The 15,805-nt window shown below is 37.8% G+C and overlaps 1 protein-coding gene across 1 annotated transcript; it reads left to right on the top strand.

Annotated features, from left to right (window-relative positions):
• Positions 1 to 2,938: 2,938 nt before the first annotated feature.
• Positions 2,939 to 14,580, top strand: lysmd2 (LysM, putative peptidoglycan-binding, domain containing 2). The gene is made up of 3 exons (XM_084711794.1): positions 2,939 to 3,409; positions 6,265 to 6,614; positions 13,843 to 14,580. The coding sequence occupies exons 1-3, from the start codon at positions 3,164 to 3,166 to the stop codon at positions 13,892 to 13,894; spliced, it is 648 nt and encodes a 215-aa protein (XP_084567920.1). The 5' UTR covers positions 2,939 to 3,163; the 3' UTR covers positions 13,895 to 14,580.
• Positions 14,581 to 15,805: the final 1,225 nt, after the last annotated feature.

Raw genomic sequence — 15,805 nt, 5'->3', positions numbered from 1 at the left:
AAAAATTTCCACCACTTACCATCCAGCAATGAATAGACAATGAGAGCAGCACTGGCCAAGTTCACATACTGGTGATCATGTAACTGGTATTTATCTGATGATAATACTCAGGGTTTCGTCACAAAAAAAAGAGATGATAGGGATTTTATTGCATGTCATACTGTCGAAAAAGTCATTTATGTTTGCTATCGTCAGTATCATACAGTGCAAACATCAATGTACTGAAAACCTGACATTCATAATGTATTTATTGGTGCACCCAAACACATAAAATCTAAATTAGTTTGACATAAAACATTGCAGCCTGGCCAGAAAGGAAAAACATACAGCGACCATGCATTCTTGAGCATGCCAAGATGTCCTTATAGACGAGAGACATAAATTTAGTCTAAGAGTTTAGCAAAATTAGGTTTAAAATGTGTAAATTAAGATTTAAAATTAAGCATAGCTCTGTTGAAGAATTAAAAGCTAACCTTAGTTTAGTAAATTCAGGTTTAGTGGTTTAAATGGAAATTAGAGTTTAACCACCTTGGAGGTGTTTGCTTACTGCTTACTGAATTTAAAATAAATTAGTAAAAAAAAAAATAAAACAAAAAAACATTATCATACATTGTTTTTTCCTAGCTGGCTAAAAAGTTTTTTAAAAAGTTATATTATTTTCTAGCTATCTAAAAAAAAATAAATATTGAACAAAAAAAAAAAAAAAAAAAATATATATATATATATATATATATATGTATATATATATATTGCTTGCTAGTTTTTGAAGGAGGTAATTCAAACAGACATTCAAACAGACATCTTCTAAGGAATTATTCAGTACATTGTAGATTGAGTGTAAGAAGAACAAAATATATATTTCTGCTTGATTTTTTTCTCTGTCTGAGTCTTTCTCCTGTAACTGTGTCGCCTCAATTTCATTCACTCTTTCCATTCTAAAAATAAAGCTGAATGTTTTATTTGTATGACTGATGTCAATATGATTACAGGGACTATATGGAAAAAACTCTGTTTAGTCTACAAACAGAAGTTAGATCCTCATTTGACTTTTATGACACTGATATCCCGGCGTGGGAAAATCCCTTTTATATATATTTTTTTATAGCTTTTGCCATGTGGTGATAATCAAAAACACGTTATTTTTATGCGTGGTCGGTCATAAGACTGTTGACCAGGTTCCTCTCACAGACGCCAACCAAAGTTATCCTGCATTTAACAGCAACGGACGCTCCAGATGTCACATGTAGTGTTTAGTGGTCACAGAGACCTGCTAAATGTTTCCAACCAACGTGAAAGAATCTCTGCAGTCCTTCTTCATTATGGTTCACATAAGAAAAGTGACTTAACTAATAACAAGCTCAGTCTGTGATCTTAGGATCTTTCATTGTAGCTGTCTGATGAGGGACTACTGTTTTACAAGATCAATGCAATTAACAGAAAGTAGCTATCTGGTAGAAGTAACAACCAGACAACTACACAAATATTGGTATTTAAACATGAGTATAGAGGTGTGGTTACAAGTTGATAGGTCACAAATTAAGCAAATGCATGTAATCACAAATGTCCATGCATAAATCAGCTCAAAACTAGAAGAACAGTTATGATAAGGATTTTATTGTTATAATAACCACTTGGATCCAGCATGAAATGTTTTCTGTTTTTGCCAACCAGCGTAACCCTAACTCCTGGACCAGTTTTTATTAGTTGTTAGTTAGTTTAGTAGTGATCAATAATTTGTGCTAATTTTATTATGCTCAATTTTATTTAGTAAAATACACCATGCATGAACAATACGCTTAAATGATAAAACCCTTAAAACTAGATTTTGACTCAGTGGCCTCAAAATTCAATTAATAATGCAGTTGGTCCCATTTCAGTTTATAGTAATACTGGTACATTGAGTATTAACAAGTTGTAGTTAATTAACTGTTCAAACATGGCAATTTAATAGATGTCATTACATACAAAGGGGAGTGCAACAGCAGATGACTTTGCAGACTTGCTCTGCACATAAAGTGCACTTTATCATCCACAGTTTGATGAATGTCTGGCTTTTCTGGAATGACAGGTCATATGATTATAGTTTTGTTGTCAGCGTAAGATTAGATTTTAAAATATGTTGATGTTTGGATTAGCCACACCTTCACCAGTGAATCTATAAATCTGCTTTCACACATGTTGGTTGACAAGAACCGCAGGGGAAGTTTGCTGAATAGACCTTTGTCATGGCAGCCATTCTGACATGAAAGAGTAAACACAGGTGTTACCAGTTATACTGATTAAGAATGGGACCTTAACCAGTGTCATTAGTAACACCTGTGTTTATCTGCTATTTCGTATCAATATGGCTGTTGTGGAAAAGGTATTTTGTAAGTTATTTGCAGTTATTTTGTTGCAAAGAGTTAGCTAGTTTAACTGCTAGACACCACATAAACCTTTGGAAAGTAGCAGCTGCTCTTTTATCACGAGAAAATAATTAAGTCTATTTAGTATCTTCAGTTGAAGTAAGATAATAAATAAATAAATAAAAACATAGAAAATATGTTACAAATAACATATGAATCATAAAAAGAAAAAAAAGGAATATTAGAGGCAGGGATCTTTGAAATGTTTTCAGATTCACTCAGTTAAATGATCATCATATTCACCAAAAGTTTGTTTGTTTCATTAAAACCGTAATTATTGCCTACTTTTTATAAGCTGTCATTATGTATATTCACAAGCTATTTCCCTTTTTCCAGTTTAATTGATCTACCATATTCAAGTTCCAGGCTAGCCTATTACTTTTCTTTTTCTAACATGCCTATTGTCTGTTTTCTTTCGCTTATATGTTATATTTTTATGTAAAAAAAAAAAAAAAAATCCTGGTTTATTTTAATTATTTTGAAAGCGTAACCGGAAGTTGTATATTTGTTTTTCCTGCTGGACGTTAGGACGTCCTGTACGTTTTTACGTCAACGTAGCGGATCTATGACAAAAGCGAGCCGTGAGGTAGTGGTCTCCGAAACATGTCTGTTCTCCCCTGGGCTGACATGCTGAATATGACCGGGGATGGGAACCTCCCTGCCGCCTAAACCAACGACTTTCCTCCTCGCAGCGACTCAACCGGAGCGTTAAAAGAGACAGAGGCGAGCGGCCGGGCTCTTTATTTATTCAAGAGAAGATGGCGGAGTTTTCGCCCGTCCTGCCGATGCGGGATGGAGGAGGACGATTCGGCCAGCCCATCTTCCCTCGGTCCAGGTCGGGTTCCGAGTCAGAGAGCGAACTGTCCCAGAGCCTGGCCCGGACCAAGATCCGCTCGTACGGGAGCACAGCCAGCGTCACGGCCTCTCTGGGGGAGAAATACATAGAGCATCGGGTTACAGACAGTGATACCCTGCAAGGGATTGCTCTCAAATACGGTGTGACGGTAAGGTTAGCAACACGACCACTGCAGTGTTAGTGTGTGTGCTTTGATGGTCACCTTGACAACAACATCTGATAAGAATACGAAATCAATATTAATGCATCTGAACGCCCCTCGGTGACAGATATGAGGAGCAAACCACAGCATCACAACTAGTTTCTCTGTCATGTGGACATCACATTTACTTCTGAAGACATTCATGTGTCTGGATCTGTCCTCTTTGAAGTCAAGTCATAGAGCAAAAATAAACTTGACTTCAGAAACGTCACATGAAAGCCTTTGAAACTGGCCTTGCAACAGCTTGAACTCATACAGCAGCATCTTATAGGCTTCATTAAGGAGGTATTAACCCTACAAACGAAGACTACTTTTGTATTTCACTTCTTGTCATGGGAGCAGGAACTTGTTACTTTATTTAACTTTCATTTTCACAACACGTGCCAACGCCTGCAGGTGAATGTAAGTGACAGTTCAGAGTAAGGCTGCACAATTAATTGTGATTGCATCACATATTGCCGTTGCAATTTAAGTCAAAATAATCTCAGTAAGACTTTTTTTTTTTTTTGCCTAAACGTACATCCCTAGTTCAGAGAGCCCACAACACATGCATTAGGATTAGTATATTTTAAAAATAAGGAGGCGGAGAGCGGAGGCAGACAGTTTCAATTCAGTGCAGGGGTTTTCAAACTGTCAGACAAAGCTTGGAAAGTAGGTTTTAGTTCACTTTCTTAGTTTTGCTCAGTTCCTGGATGTCTTCGGAATCATTATTATGTCATTTGATATTTATAGTTAATATATAATATTTTAACATAACCTCAGAGTGCACCAAATGCATAAAAAAGGTCTGTCCAAAGGCATTTTGTAGTTTTTGACTCTGGGATAGTGGGCAAAACAGTAAAATTCCCCAGTATTGTATCTCTTCAACCAAATCACGCACATTTAGAGTATGTCTGAAACTGTTCAGAGTCCTCCTGGGGAGCCCCGCCTCACACTTTGAAAACCCCTGATTTAAAAGCTTCAAAATTCCCAGTCATGTGTCTGCATGCAACACTCAAAGTCATTGTACAGTCCAGACAGCTGATTGAAAGTAGAAGATTTGCATGAATAAAAGTTTGCATGGATAGCTTAGTAACCGTTTCCAGGATATGCTGGTAACCCTTCTAGGGGCCCAAGTTCCTGAAGGCCCCACTGGCCCCAAAAGGCCGAGGTTCACTATGTGTTATTTGGTTGCCTGAAATTTGATTAAATGCACTAGGAATGCATTGATTATAATACTGACATTTGTGCCAACACCAGGGTTTTCTGGGGGTTTTTTTGTGCCAACAAAACAAAGAAACCTTCATCTGTTGTTTTCTTACATCATACCAGAGTTGTGTCCAGCCACTGGCTGCTTCTCCAAAAGAGAAGCTGGGTCTGCTAACTACTGTTGTCTGAGTCTGTCTGCAAATAACCAACACATCATTTAACCAGCATAACATCAATGCAACACAGCAGATAACAAATTTATGTGCACCAATATTTACTAAAACAGGTGCTGCAAAAATCTTTTTCCTGGGGACCCCTGACAAGTTAATCCTGCCAAAAGAAGAAAATATTCTACATTCTATGCTGCTTTATTTTACATTTTAAAGACATTTTGCATATTGGCCTGCCTTGAGTCATCCACTACAGATGAGGAGGAGATTCCTCCCTGAACAAAGGCAATAAATACATTACTTTACACATTTTAAAAATGTAAAACGTTAATTTAATGTTTGATAAGAAGCTAAATCTCAATTTAAAGACGGAGTTGCTGAGATTTTCCCCTTCATTGAAATTAACATATTCAGCTTCAAGCAAACCTAATCTCTAACTGTCATCTCAAAGTATCGATGGAAAGAAACGTTTTCAATGGAAAGTCAGGTTAGTTTTCAAAGATGGTTTCAGTTCTGTTAAGATCATTTCTCTATTGTTAAAAGTCCAGATTGTAAGATTTACAGTGATTTATTGGCAGAGCGTGGCAGAAATTTAATCGAATAACTTTTATTGTCATTGTAAAAGTACAATGAAATGTCATTTGGAGCAAACCTATTGATTAAGGGTCTCAAACACAATTTGTCTCAGGGCCACTGATGGTATTGTCCTTTCATAGAGGCGCCACTTCAGTGTTCAAGCACTGCAAAAAAAAAAAAAAAAATGCAATATTTCTGTCAATGTTTTTGTCATACTTAACAGACAAAATGCAAACAGGAGTCTCCATACATTTGTATTTACATTAGCTAGCTGTGCATCGGACACAAACTCAGCAATTGTTCAGTCAGTTTGAGTTGCATTTGGAAAAATTATTGAATAAATAAATAATTCTGGAGGTCAGATTACATTATATTTTTGACATCATGTTGTTACGTCTACAGAGGGCATGAGTCCTCTTCCACAGAGGCTTCCATGTCGCACCGCCATGTTTCTACAGTAGTTTCTACTGACAAACCGAACACTGGCATTAAATGTGGCCCGTGTTTTGTGTGAGTTTTGCAGCCACTTCAGTTTCTCCTACGTGTTTGGAAAGGGAGGACCATTAGATGCCACTAAATCGTACAGACTTGTCCTTTAAACACGCATTTTTTCCACTTAAGAATGTATGTGCAACAAAAACCTGGTGCTTTTGGTTAACTTGTAAAGAGTCAAAGTTTTAAAGACAAACTGTCATGTGGATAACATGAAAGCAGCTAGATGTATTTATATCTGTTGCACCATATATTTACATAAGGTGATGATTTCAGGTCTAAACTCAAGTGCAAAGAATCAAAACCAGGGAGGTGGTATGTTTGTCATGATCTTGTTTTAACACTGTCTTGTTCTCTATCACCCTGATCTGCCAGATGGAGCAAATCAAGAGAGCCAATAAGCTGTTCAGCAATGACTGCATTTTTCTGAGAAACAGCCTCAACATCCCTGTGGTGTCGGAGAAGCGCTCCATATTTAATGGACTGTCTCTGGAGTCTCCTGATGGGGACGGTGAAGCAGCGTGCCAGGAGGCAGACACACCCTGTGTTGTGACGCAGGATATCGAGGGACCCACTCCTCCCCCTTCCCCACCTCCCCCCGCGGACTCCAAACCCCCCCAGCCCCAGCCAGAGGAGCTGTCAGCCAAAGACTTCTTACACAGACTGGACTTGCAAATCAAACAGTCAAAGCAGGCAGCACGCAGGCTGAAAGAAGAGGAAGGAAGGTGAGGCCTTGAACCAACAGTCAAACCGCTGTTTCTGTTCTGTGTGTGCAGGTGTTTGCTGAACACTGTCGGATCAGACTGTGAACGCACATTAACAGTAATTATCTTTCATCACGCAATCAGATGGTGTTTGTTCTCGGTAGGGCTGCATGACAGCTTATAAATAATATCTCAATATTTTTAGACGATGGCACAATATGTGACATACATCTCGATTTACACGTTTTCATACTATAAATTCTGAAATAGTGATGATTTTATAGAATATGTTGCTGTAGATTAAACTAGCCAAGGCCACAATATTTATATCACAATATTTATAGCCGAATACCTCCATCAATATTGCATCAATATTATAAGGATGACCATTAGTGCTGTCATAAAATGTTAAAGGCATAGTTTGGATTATTTGATGTGAGGCTCTATGAGGAACTCATCAATAGTTGGTGTGTTACCTGTAGTAGATGCAGGTCAGCATGCCCCCGGTTTTTACAAAAAGAGAGGAAGCTAAGCAGTTTATTGGACAGGGAGAGTCAGCAACAAAAGCCACTTAAGAAAGGTCTACTTAAAAAAAAAATCAATAGCTATTCAAGTGTATGCTATATTAAAACTATTTTCAAAGCTGTACTTGGCAGTCAGGTAGCCTTTTCCTACAGGAAGCCACCATTATATAAACCAAATATCGCTCTCTCCAAACCAACCAAACTCCATAGGCAAAAAAGGTGATTTTGTCCCACAGAGCACAGGAGTTGCTGTGGTCTGCCGCTGCCTCCATCGGGTTAGTTTGTTTGTGTTGTTGGTGACTTCTGTTCTTTAAAAGGTTAGTTCAGATTCACAGAGGTCACACAAAAACACAAACAACCAACCAGTTGAGGCAGCAGCAGACCAGCAGCTGCCGTGTTCTGCAAGGTAGAATTACAGATTTTGCTTATTTGATTTGGTTGGTTTTTACAGAGCAGTATTTTGCTGATATAATGGCGGATTCCCATCAGAGAAGGCTGTGTGACAGCAAAGTAAAGCGGTGAACATAATCTAAATATAGCGCACACTTAAACTGATACTGGCCTTCTTTTTTTTTTTTTAGATAGACCTTTTCATCCACAGCAGTTCAGCTTAGCTTCCCAGAAATCAGTACTTAGCTCCTCCTCCCTGATGACATCAAGCAGGTCACGAAAGACTGCAAGCTATGATGCAGTCTGTCATGCCTGTTGGCAGAGTCACGGCAAGAATTTCTATGTCAGTAATCTGACAATGACCATCATTACAGACAAAAGTACTGTGCAGTCTGTAGCCAGTGTGAGAACCATTCAAGACAGCTTGAAGTTGAATTGTTCAAACCACCTCAGAGCAGATTAAAGATGCTTTCTAGACAGATGTTTGAAAAGATGTAAATGCATCCCTCTCCAAGATGCATATGCGATCTTTACTCCTGCCCGACTGCAGCTACGTCAGTAAGTATTCTGTGCATCTAGCTGCTTATCTTATGTGCTGGTACTCATTTCTGCTTCTCCACACTCAGGGTGTGTCAACCTCCATCCACTGTTGTAAATATACTGACTGTGGAATTAAGTCCCTCATACAGTCTCACATCATATAATCCAAACTATCCCTTTAAAATCATGGACGCCTCTCAGCAACAAATGTTGCTACTGTTTCTTGGCTAGGTGACGAAGTCCGGCATCTGTAGGTATACGTCTTGAGAGGCTCTCTGGTGTTTTGTCACTGTTCACAGCCCCACTTTTTCATCTTCAGGGCCCAGATTCTCATCCCTGAGCTCACCCAGCGGGTGACTGTCAGAAATCCAGATCAGCAGGAACAGAGTCTTAATACAAGGAAGTGAGAATGTTCTCACGGAAGGAAGATCGAAGATAGGAATCAGGCTTTTGTTGAGCTGCTGTACTTGTCAGGTCCCCTGTTATGCAACAGTCAGGTATTTAGGAGGAGGAGATTTGGCTTGCTGATTCAGGCCTGAACACGTCTCCCTGACACTGCACGTTGAGACAGAGAGGGATCTCACGTCTGTTCAGTAGTGAGGTAGTAATGGATGCCTGGCGTACACACATTCATAGAGAAACAGTCTTTGTTGGGACTATCAGTTTAGTCAGGACTGAGTCACACTGCTGCAGTTTCTTCTACACAAGCAGAATATAAGCCGTTTCTCCACTTCAGGCTCCACAGAAGTGTTTTGCTCATAGCATTGTGTTTTCAGAATGGTTATGTGGCCTCTCGCAGCAGCTGTTAAGTTAATTTCCTTCCTGTGGGCTTCAGGGTACCATAACCAAACTGTGTTGGCAGCTGCACTGACATCAACTGTCTGTTATATCTGAGCCCAAAGTGACGTCTTCAGATTGCTTCTTTTGTCCAAAACCCAAAGACTCTTCATTTACTGTCATAAATAACAAAAAAAGCAGCAAATCTTTAGGTTTGGCTTTACACAGTGAAACGTTCACACAACCAGTTGCAGTAAGTTGGTAACAAAAAAAAAAAGATATTTCAGTTACTTTGACAAATGTTGTGTTTGAAATGGGAATGATCATTTTTCCATCACAACCTTTAAAATCATGATGATGTGACATTTGTTGGGGTCCAAACAAACATGTTTTCTTACATCTGGAGAACAAGATTTGGAGGCCAGAGCATCTCTGCAGCACTACAGTGCTTCATTATAGTCTTATTTTGTCACACATTTTTCCTTTATCAAATAATTTCCGCTTCTGCAATTTGGTTGTTGTACTTTGGCAGATTGCATTGTCAATAATATTTCAGTTAATGGTGCAGACCTAATTACAGCTTAGTTTGACACAGATTTCAACCAGCTGAAGTTTCACAGTGTGAAGCCAGTCGTAACCAGCAAAGGTTTGACATTTTGGCTTGAAAAATGGTTAATAGATCATGAAAATAGTTGTCCATTCATTTTCTTTCAATCGACTAATCAATTAATTGACTCGTTGTTGCTGTAACACAGCGTAATAAAATGCAGGATGCTCATTCTTTCCCTACATCCTGTTAATGTAACTTTTATTTGTAATGTTATGATCTAGTATTCAACTTCTTTTTTTTTCCTGAATGAGCGAGAGGAAATATTTAAAACAATTATCTTTATTAACATCCTGTGATAAAATGGTTATTTTCATTATCAATTAAACTGCCTATTATTTTTGCTTTTAACCAATTAATCACTTCTTAAAAATCCCCAAATCCAAAAACTCTTCATTTGCTGTCATAAATGACAAAGGAAAGCAGCAAATTCTGACATTTAAAAAGCTCAACCAGTATGTGTCTGACATTTTTGCTTGAAAAATGACGAAACAAATCAATTATCAGAATAGCTGGCTATTAATTTTCTTTAGATCAACTAATAAACTAATCACTGCAGCTCTGAAACAGTTATTAACTGGTCCATGTTTGATGTACTTCTATAGTAAATACAGTAGACACTGTCAGCATATGACGACAATATTGTAGAAAGAAATATGGCTCCTGACTGCACAACATTTGCTGTTAATTTTGTTATAACTTGCCAGTAACTCTAGACATGTTTTGCTTTACAAAGGCACGAGCCTTGAGCAGATGTGCCAGACGTCGTCTTAAATGTCTCTTTACATGTTTACCTTCTCGCTGAGGCCGAGCAGAGCTTTGTGTTAAAGCTCTGTCTCTGACTGCAGCCACATCAGAGGGCGGCCTGCTGAGCTGTCGTGTGTTTAGACAAACAGAGGCGCACTGCCTTGTTTCCACACAATCCCAGAGCAAACACACACCGCATGCCTGTTTAATACAAAACAAACCACAAACCACTTAAACTAAACTCTAGGGAATAGATAAGTGATTGATACATTTAGTTTTAGAAGGGTCTATATCTTTATATAGCTCATAGTTTATCAGTAATTATGATTATATATTAATTTACATTATGAAGAGTTTTATTAGCTTAAAAATGTGGCCTCATTATTCCACAAACTCCACTCCATCACTTCTATGAATTGTGATCGTTTTACAACTTCATTTGCATAGTACTTCTTAACAGCAGAGGTTGCAAAATGATTTTAAGTGATAATAAAAACAAAGGATGATGTGCATAATAGGATGACTAAAGAAACACAAATACTCCTGTAACACCTACTGACTGCTGTGACAAATTAAATGCAGGAAGGAAGTCAGGCCAAGTTTATAATTTAAAGTAGGATATATTTGAGTCAACCTGTGAAGTTGTTAGAGCTATAATATGTAACATTTCTGTATTTAAATGTCTAAAAGTGCTGGACATATTTATATATTTTTGAGGAGTTTTGTACTTACATTATCCTAAATGTTCCCGACAATGTTTAAACCCAGAGAAATCCATACTTTATTCAAGGTAGTGGTGTGTTTTCTGCTCGCCACTACTTGCTATAACTTGCAGGAAAACACCACTTGTGTCAGTCAGAGAGTGACGAAGGAAGTCAGCAAACGTGACTAAATGTAACGTGCATAAAACTTTAATATTACTTTGTCCATGAACATGATTTCTGCAGGAGTATGTCAGAGATTTTCGTCTGTACTGGTCGTCGTTTACCAATGAAGACAACAACTCCCATGATCCCACGCAACTTCACAGCATTATCAAACTGTCCTTTTTGTTTTAATGTGAAAGAGACCCCTAGTGGCGGAACTTACATATTGGGCGTTTAAATATGTAAATATCTGAGGTGCCAATATGGATTTTTTTTCAGGCGATAACTTAATATTCCACTGACATCACTATTACAATGAAAACAAAAAACAGTTCAAGCATTCATTTATTTTTTCTAGTAAATTGATCAAAACAAGTCACATATTTACCTTTGCTCTCATAGAGCATTTTGTCTTTAAATTAAACGCTTTGACATAATCTGTCAAATCAGGTATTATCATAGCTGACATTTCGATTATTCAACTTGAGTGTCATTATTGGAATAATAATGATAATTGATCAGCCGCAATGTTTGTCATGTCTCCCAAGTGAAGCAATACATCACGATAGAAAATCTTTGCAATAAAATTCCTGTTTTTTCAAAAGTAATTTTAAACCATGAACTTGCAGCTCATTCCAAGATATGAAACACCCTGTCACTTCTTGTAAACACTGTAAACATACTGTTAAGGGAGTACAATCAAGTCTGCATCTCTGTGTCATAGTTAAAATTCCTGAATCGAAGCCAACACCAAAATTCAGCTGTTAGAGTGTTTTTTTTTTTTTGTGGCAGCCATGTCACTATGAGATAGTAGGGTAAACACAGGTGGTAGCAATGATACTTAATAATTAAATTTAGGGTAGCAGAGACTTTCCAGGGATCCAACAGGCACAACAGCAGCACGCTGACTCTGTTTGACCTGAAGGGAACAGGGCCTTCATCAGTATCATTGGTAACACCTGTGTTTATTCTGCTATTTCATGTCAGAAGGGCTGCTGTGAAAAAGGTCTGTAACACCGGATTAGACAGGTTTACTTTCCCACAAATCTGGAGTCTGTCACAATGATTCCCTGTTCCCACGAAAGGCCCCTTGAAAACCAAACAGCACTCCGCACTTGTTGGCAAGTTCTTCTTCCTGTCGCGCCTCAGGATGTTTTCTAGTCAAGAAGTAGGTGAAAGAAGATCAATAGCTCTTTATCAACTTTCTTTTAGCCTCGTACCTTTACTGTTGTCTCTCCTCTCTTAAGTTTTTCCTGCAGAGTCATGGTGTAAAACCTTTCTCTACATCCTCTATTGCATTTGATCCTTCAATATTTCTTCCTCTAATTAGCTCTAGTCCTTGGCAGCCAGACTGATCTCTCAATCCTGTTAATACTTTCAGCATGTAAAGCAGCTCTAAAGACAAAAATATCTCTAAATTTTTAATAAAATGGCCAGTTAACAGTTACAGAAAGATAAAAGTTAAAACTATTACGTAGCTTAAGACGTTGGTGTGTTGCACTCAAGAGGCTCTTCTGTGGCCAGATGAGCCTTCAGCTGTGACAGAGAACAATACGGCTGTTTGGTTAGCCTCGTCAATTATTCACTCGCCTAGACGCTGTGGTGACCAGTTAAACTGATGGAGTTAAAGGGATAGTTTGGATTATTTGATGTGAGGTAAGACCATATCCATAGTCTGTGTATTTTAGTTTAGTAGTTTAGTTTTCTCTGCATGATATCGCTGTTAAATGAGCTAAATATCAACTTGAGTCGTGATCTTATTATTATCTGTATTGAACTCATCATCATACATCAGGGTCCATTTTCAAGTTTCTCTCAATTGCGTCTGTACTTCTAGCTTTAACAAAAATGTGGTGCTACTTAGAAGATGATCAGTAAAAAGGCCAGCAACTGTTTTGAGTATAAAAAATAAGCCTTTTTGATTTAGCTAAATATGACATTGGAACAATTTAATGATAAATGACAATGAATGGCTTCATTCATGATTGATGATTTGCTTTTGAGATCATCAATAAGACTTTTGGGATGCCACTGCAGGTTATCTCTATAGCTACTGTTTATCATCTACATGCAAGACATTTGATTTAGCTTATGCACAATATCTGGACCAAAAATATATGTATTAGTAACTTATTAACATGTATATTATTAATGCATATGACAAATAAAACCTTTGACTCTTTAATTTCAGTCTCTCAAAACCAAACATAGGCGATATCAGTAATTTTGCATCTCAGAATGCAGGAGTTGCTGATCTACTGCTGCCTCAGCCTGTTGTAATCTGTTTATTTGTGTTATTGTGTGACTTGTTTGAGTCTGACTTACCCGTTTAAAACACCAAAGTCATACAACAACACAAACAAACTATCAGATGGTAGCGGCAGTAAACCTGTAACTCCTGTGCTGTGCAAGGTAAAATTTATAATTTCGACTATGGACTTTGGTTTGTTTGGAGAGAGAGATATTTGGCTTATAGAGCAGCAGTTTCCCATGAGAAGAGGCTGTCTGTCAGTGAAGTAAAGCGCTGAAAACATTCTAAATATAACGTACACTTAAACTGACATTGATTTTTTTAGATGGACCGTTTTTGAAGTGGCCTTTTGTTGCTGACCTTGTCCACAGCAGTACATTGCTTAGCCTCCACACTGGTACTCAGTATCTCATACAACCCCGCCTCAGACAATCCGATGTATCCCTTTTAAAGAAACTGTGTGTGTGTGCAGTCATATTTAATTGCGTCTCCACTGTGGAAAATTTCCCCCAAAATTAAAGGTTTTCTATGTTTTTCTTATTTGCAGGAGCAATGAGGACGACTACACGGCCCCCACGACGTCATATCAGGAGATATAAAGGAGCAGTCTGTTTACCTGAAGCCCCTGTCTCAGATGCACACACACAGACACACTACCACAACTTCACCTCTTTGTTTTCTCCCCTCTTTACCCGTTTGCTTTTACCAAACCACGTTCAACAAAAGTGTCATGTCTGCCTTTTATTTATTGATATGCAATTCTGATGATGTATATGATTGTTATCTTTTTGTACAGTTTTACTGGGTCACTTAACAGCGCAGGGGAGCATCCGATTATAATAAATAGCGTCCGAGCACTCATCACATGCTTCTGAAGCTGCTGTACAGAACCCACCTGCTGCATCTGTCCACACACACACACACACTCGCAGCGCTAAGCATTTCCAGAAGGATTAGCTTGTTCGACTTGCTAACCGATGTTCTAAATCCCCCTCCTAGAATAGTATCATTGGAAAGTATATTCAGGCCTTCCTCATCAGTGTTTACCCTGTACGAGCACTCCACAGACAGAAGCGGTGGACGGACTCGAGCCTTTAAACACCTTCCATTTGCCTCATAGAAGCTTTTTTCTTCTTTTGGGAACAGAAGGGACTGCTCTATTTTTGAGGTGTGAATGCATTATTTATGTGTGTGGAGAACTGTCTATTACAGCTGTTTTATTGTGCTTTAAAAATATTATTGGTTTTATTTGGGAATATGAGAATAAATATGTATTTAAACCAGATTCTCTGAAGGTTTTCATTATTCTTCTGAGCATGTGGATTTCAGTTACGGATGCCAGCAGCCATATGTCAGCAAGTCAGCATGGTGAAAAGTGGCCAGTGAGTAAGTGTGTCAGATACAAACACTTCATCACGAGTCAGTTAATCATGTTAATTAGTAAATGACTCATGCTGAATGTGTTTGTAGATCAAAGTAACTCAGAAAAGAGTCTTAGTGAGGGTGGAAATTAAGTTTTTACTGTGAAAAAAATGTTGCTACTGTAAAATTCCTGTTTTTTAAAATGGAGTTTGGTTCAAAAGTAACAAAACTGCAGTGTTTTAACGATATAAAAAGTGACAGATGTCTAAAAAACATTATCTGAAGTTTCAATAGTTTGTCTACTCTGATGGAGACAGACTGACAGGACCCCTATTCTTTAAAGGGACAGTTCACCCCAAAATCAAAAATACATTTTTTCCCTTGGCCTGTAGTGCTATTTATCCATGTAGATTTTTTTTGGTGTCAGTTGTTACTGAGTAAATCAATGTGTGCCGATTGTGTCAGTAGATCAAAGTTAATCAGAAAAGAGTCCTAGTGATGGTGTAACTACAGTTTTTACTGTGAAAAAATATGACTCTACCTTAAAACACCTACTTTTTGAATGGAGTTTGGTTCACTCAGTACCTAAGATATGAAAAGTCACAGGTGTCTGCACATTACCTGAAGATTCAATAAGGTAGTTGTATATGTCAGGTTCATCCACTCTGATGGAGGCAGACTGAAAGTACCCCTGTTCTTTAAAGGCACAGTTCACCACAAAATCACAATTCACCCATTCTTGAGAAATGGGACAAATTATGTCCTACAAAAAATAAAAAAACTTTAAAAAATGATATGAATATCAACACCCTAATTCCACTTTTTTTTGTGAAAATGTATTCTTTTAAGTTTAGCTACATCCTAAGAACCCTGTCTCACTTTTAAAAAGTTGGGAATACTGTTCAAGCTCAGGTAAGCTTTGCATTTTTTGACAAATTCATTAATTGTTATCAGATGTGTCTCAACCATAACATGTCAACAGCTTGACAAGAATTATAATTTTAAAATGTGAATTTTGATTAGCATTAAAGGAACACTGAGCAACTTTAAAAAATAAAATAAAATGAGCACTCACTACAACACTGCTGTTAAATTCAAAAAGGCACATTTTGTCAACTCTGTCAGATGGAAAATCTGAAAGAGCTGAT

The sequence above is a fragment of the Lutjanus erythropterus genome, chromosome 1, assembly GCF_056507025.1.
Source record: "Lutjanus erythropterus isolate fLutEry1 chromosome 1, fLutEry1.hap2, whole genome shotgun sequence".
Classification (NCBI taxonomy): domain Eukaryota; kingdom Metazoa; phylum Chordata; class Actinopteri; order Lutjaniformes; family Lutjanidae; genus Lutjanus; species Lutjanus erythropterus.
This window is presented reverse-complemented; position numbering and strand designations above follow the sequence as displayed.

Coding starts and splice junctions, on each gene's coding strand:
- lysmd2 (XM_084711794.1), top strand. CDS start 3,164: ATGGCGGAGTTTTCGCCCGTCCTGCCGATGCGGGATGGAGGAGGACGA. Junction 3,410..6,264: donor CTCTCAAATACGGTGTGACG/GTAAGGTTAGCA, acceptor CTGATCTGCCAG/ATGGAGCAAATCAAGAGAGC. Junction 6,615..13,842: donor CTGAAAGAAGAGGAAGGAAG/GTGAGGCCTTGA, acceptor TCTTATTTGCAG/GAGCAATGAGGACGACTACA.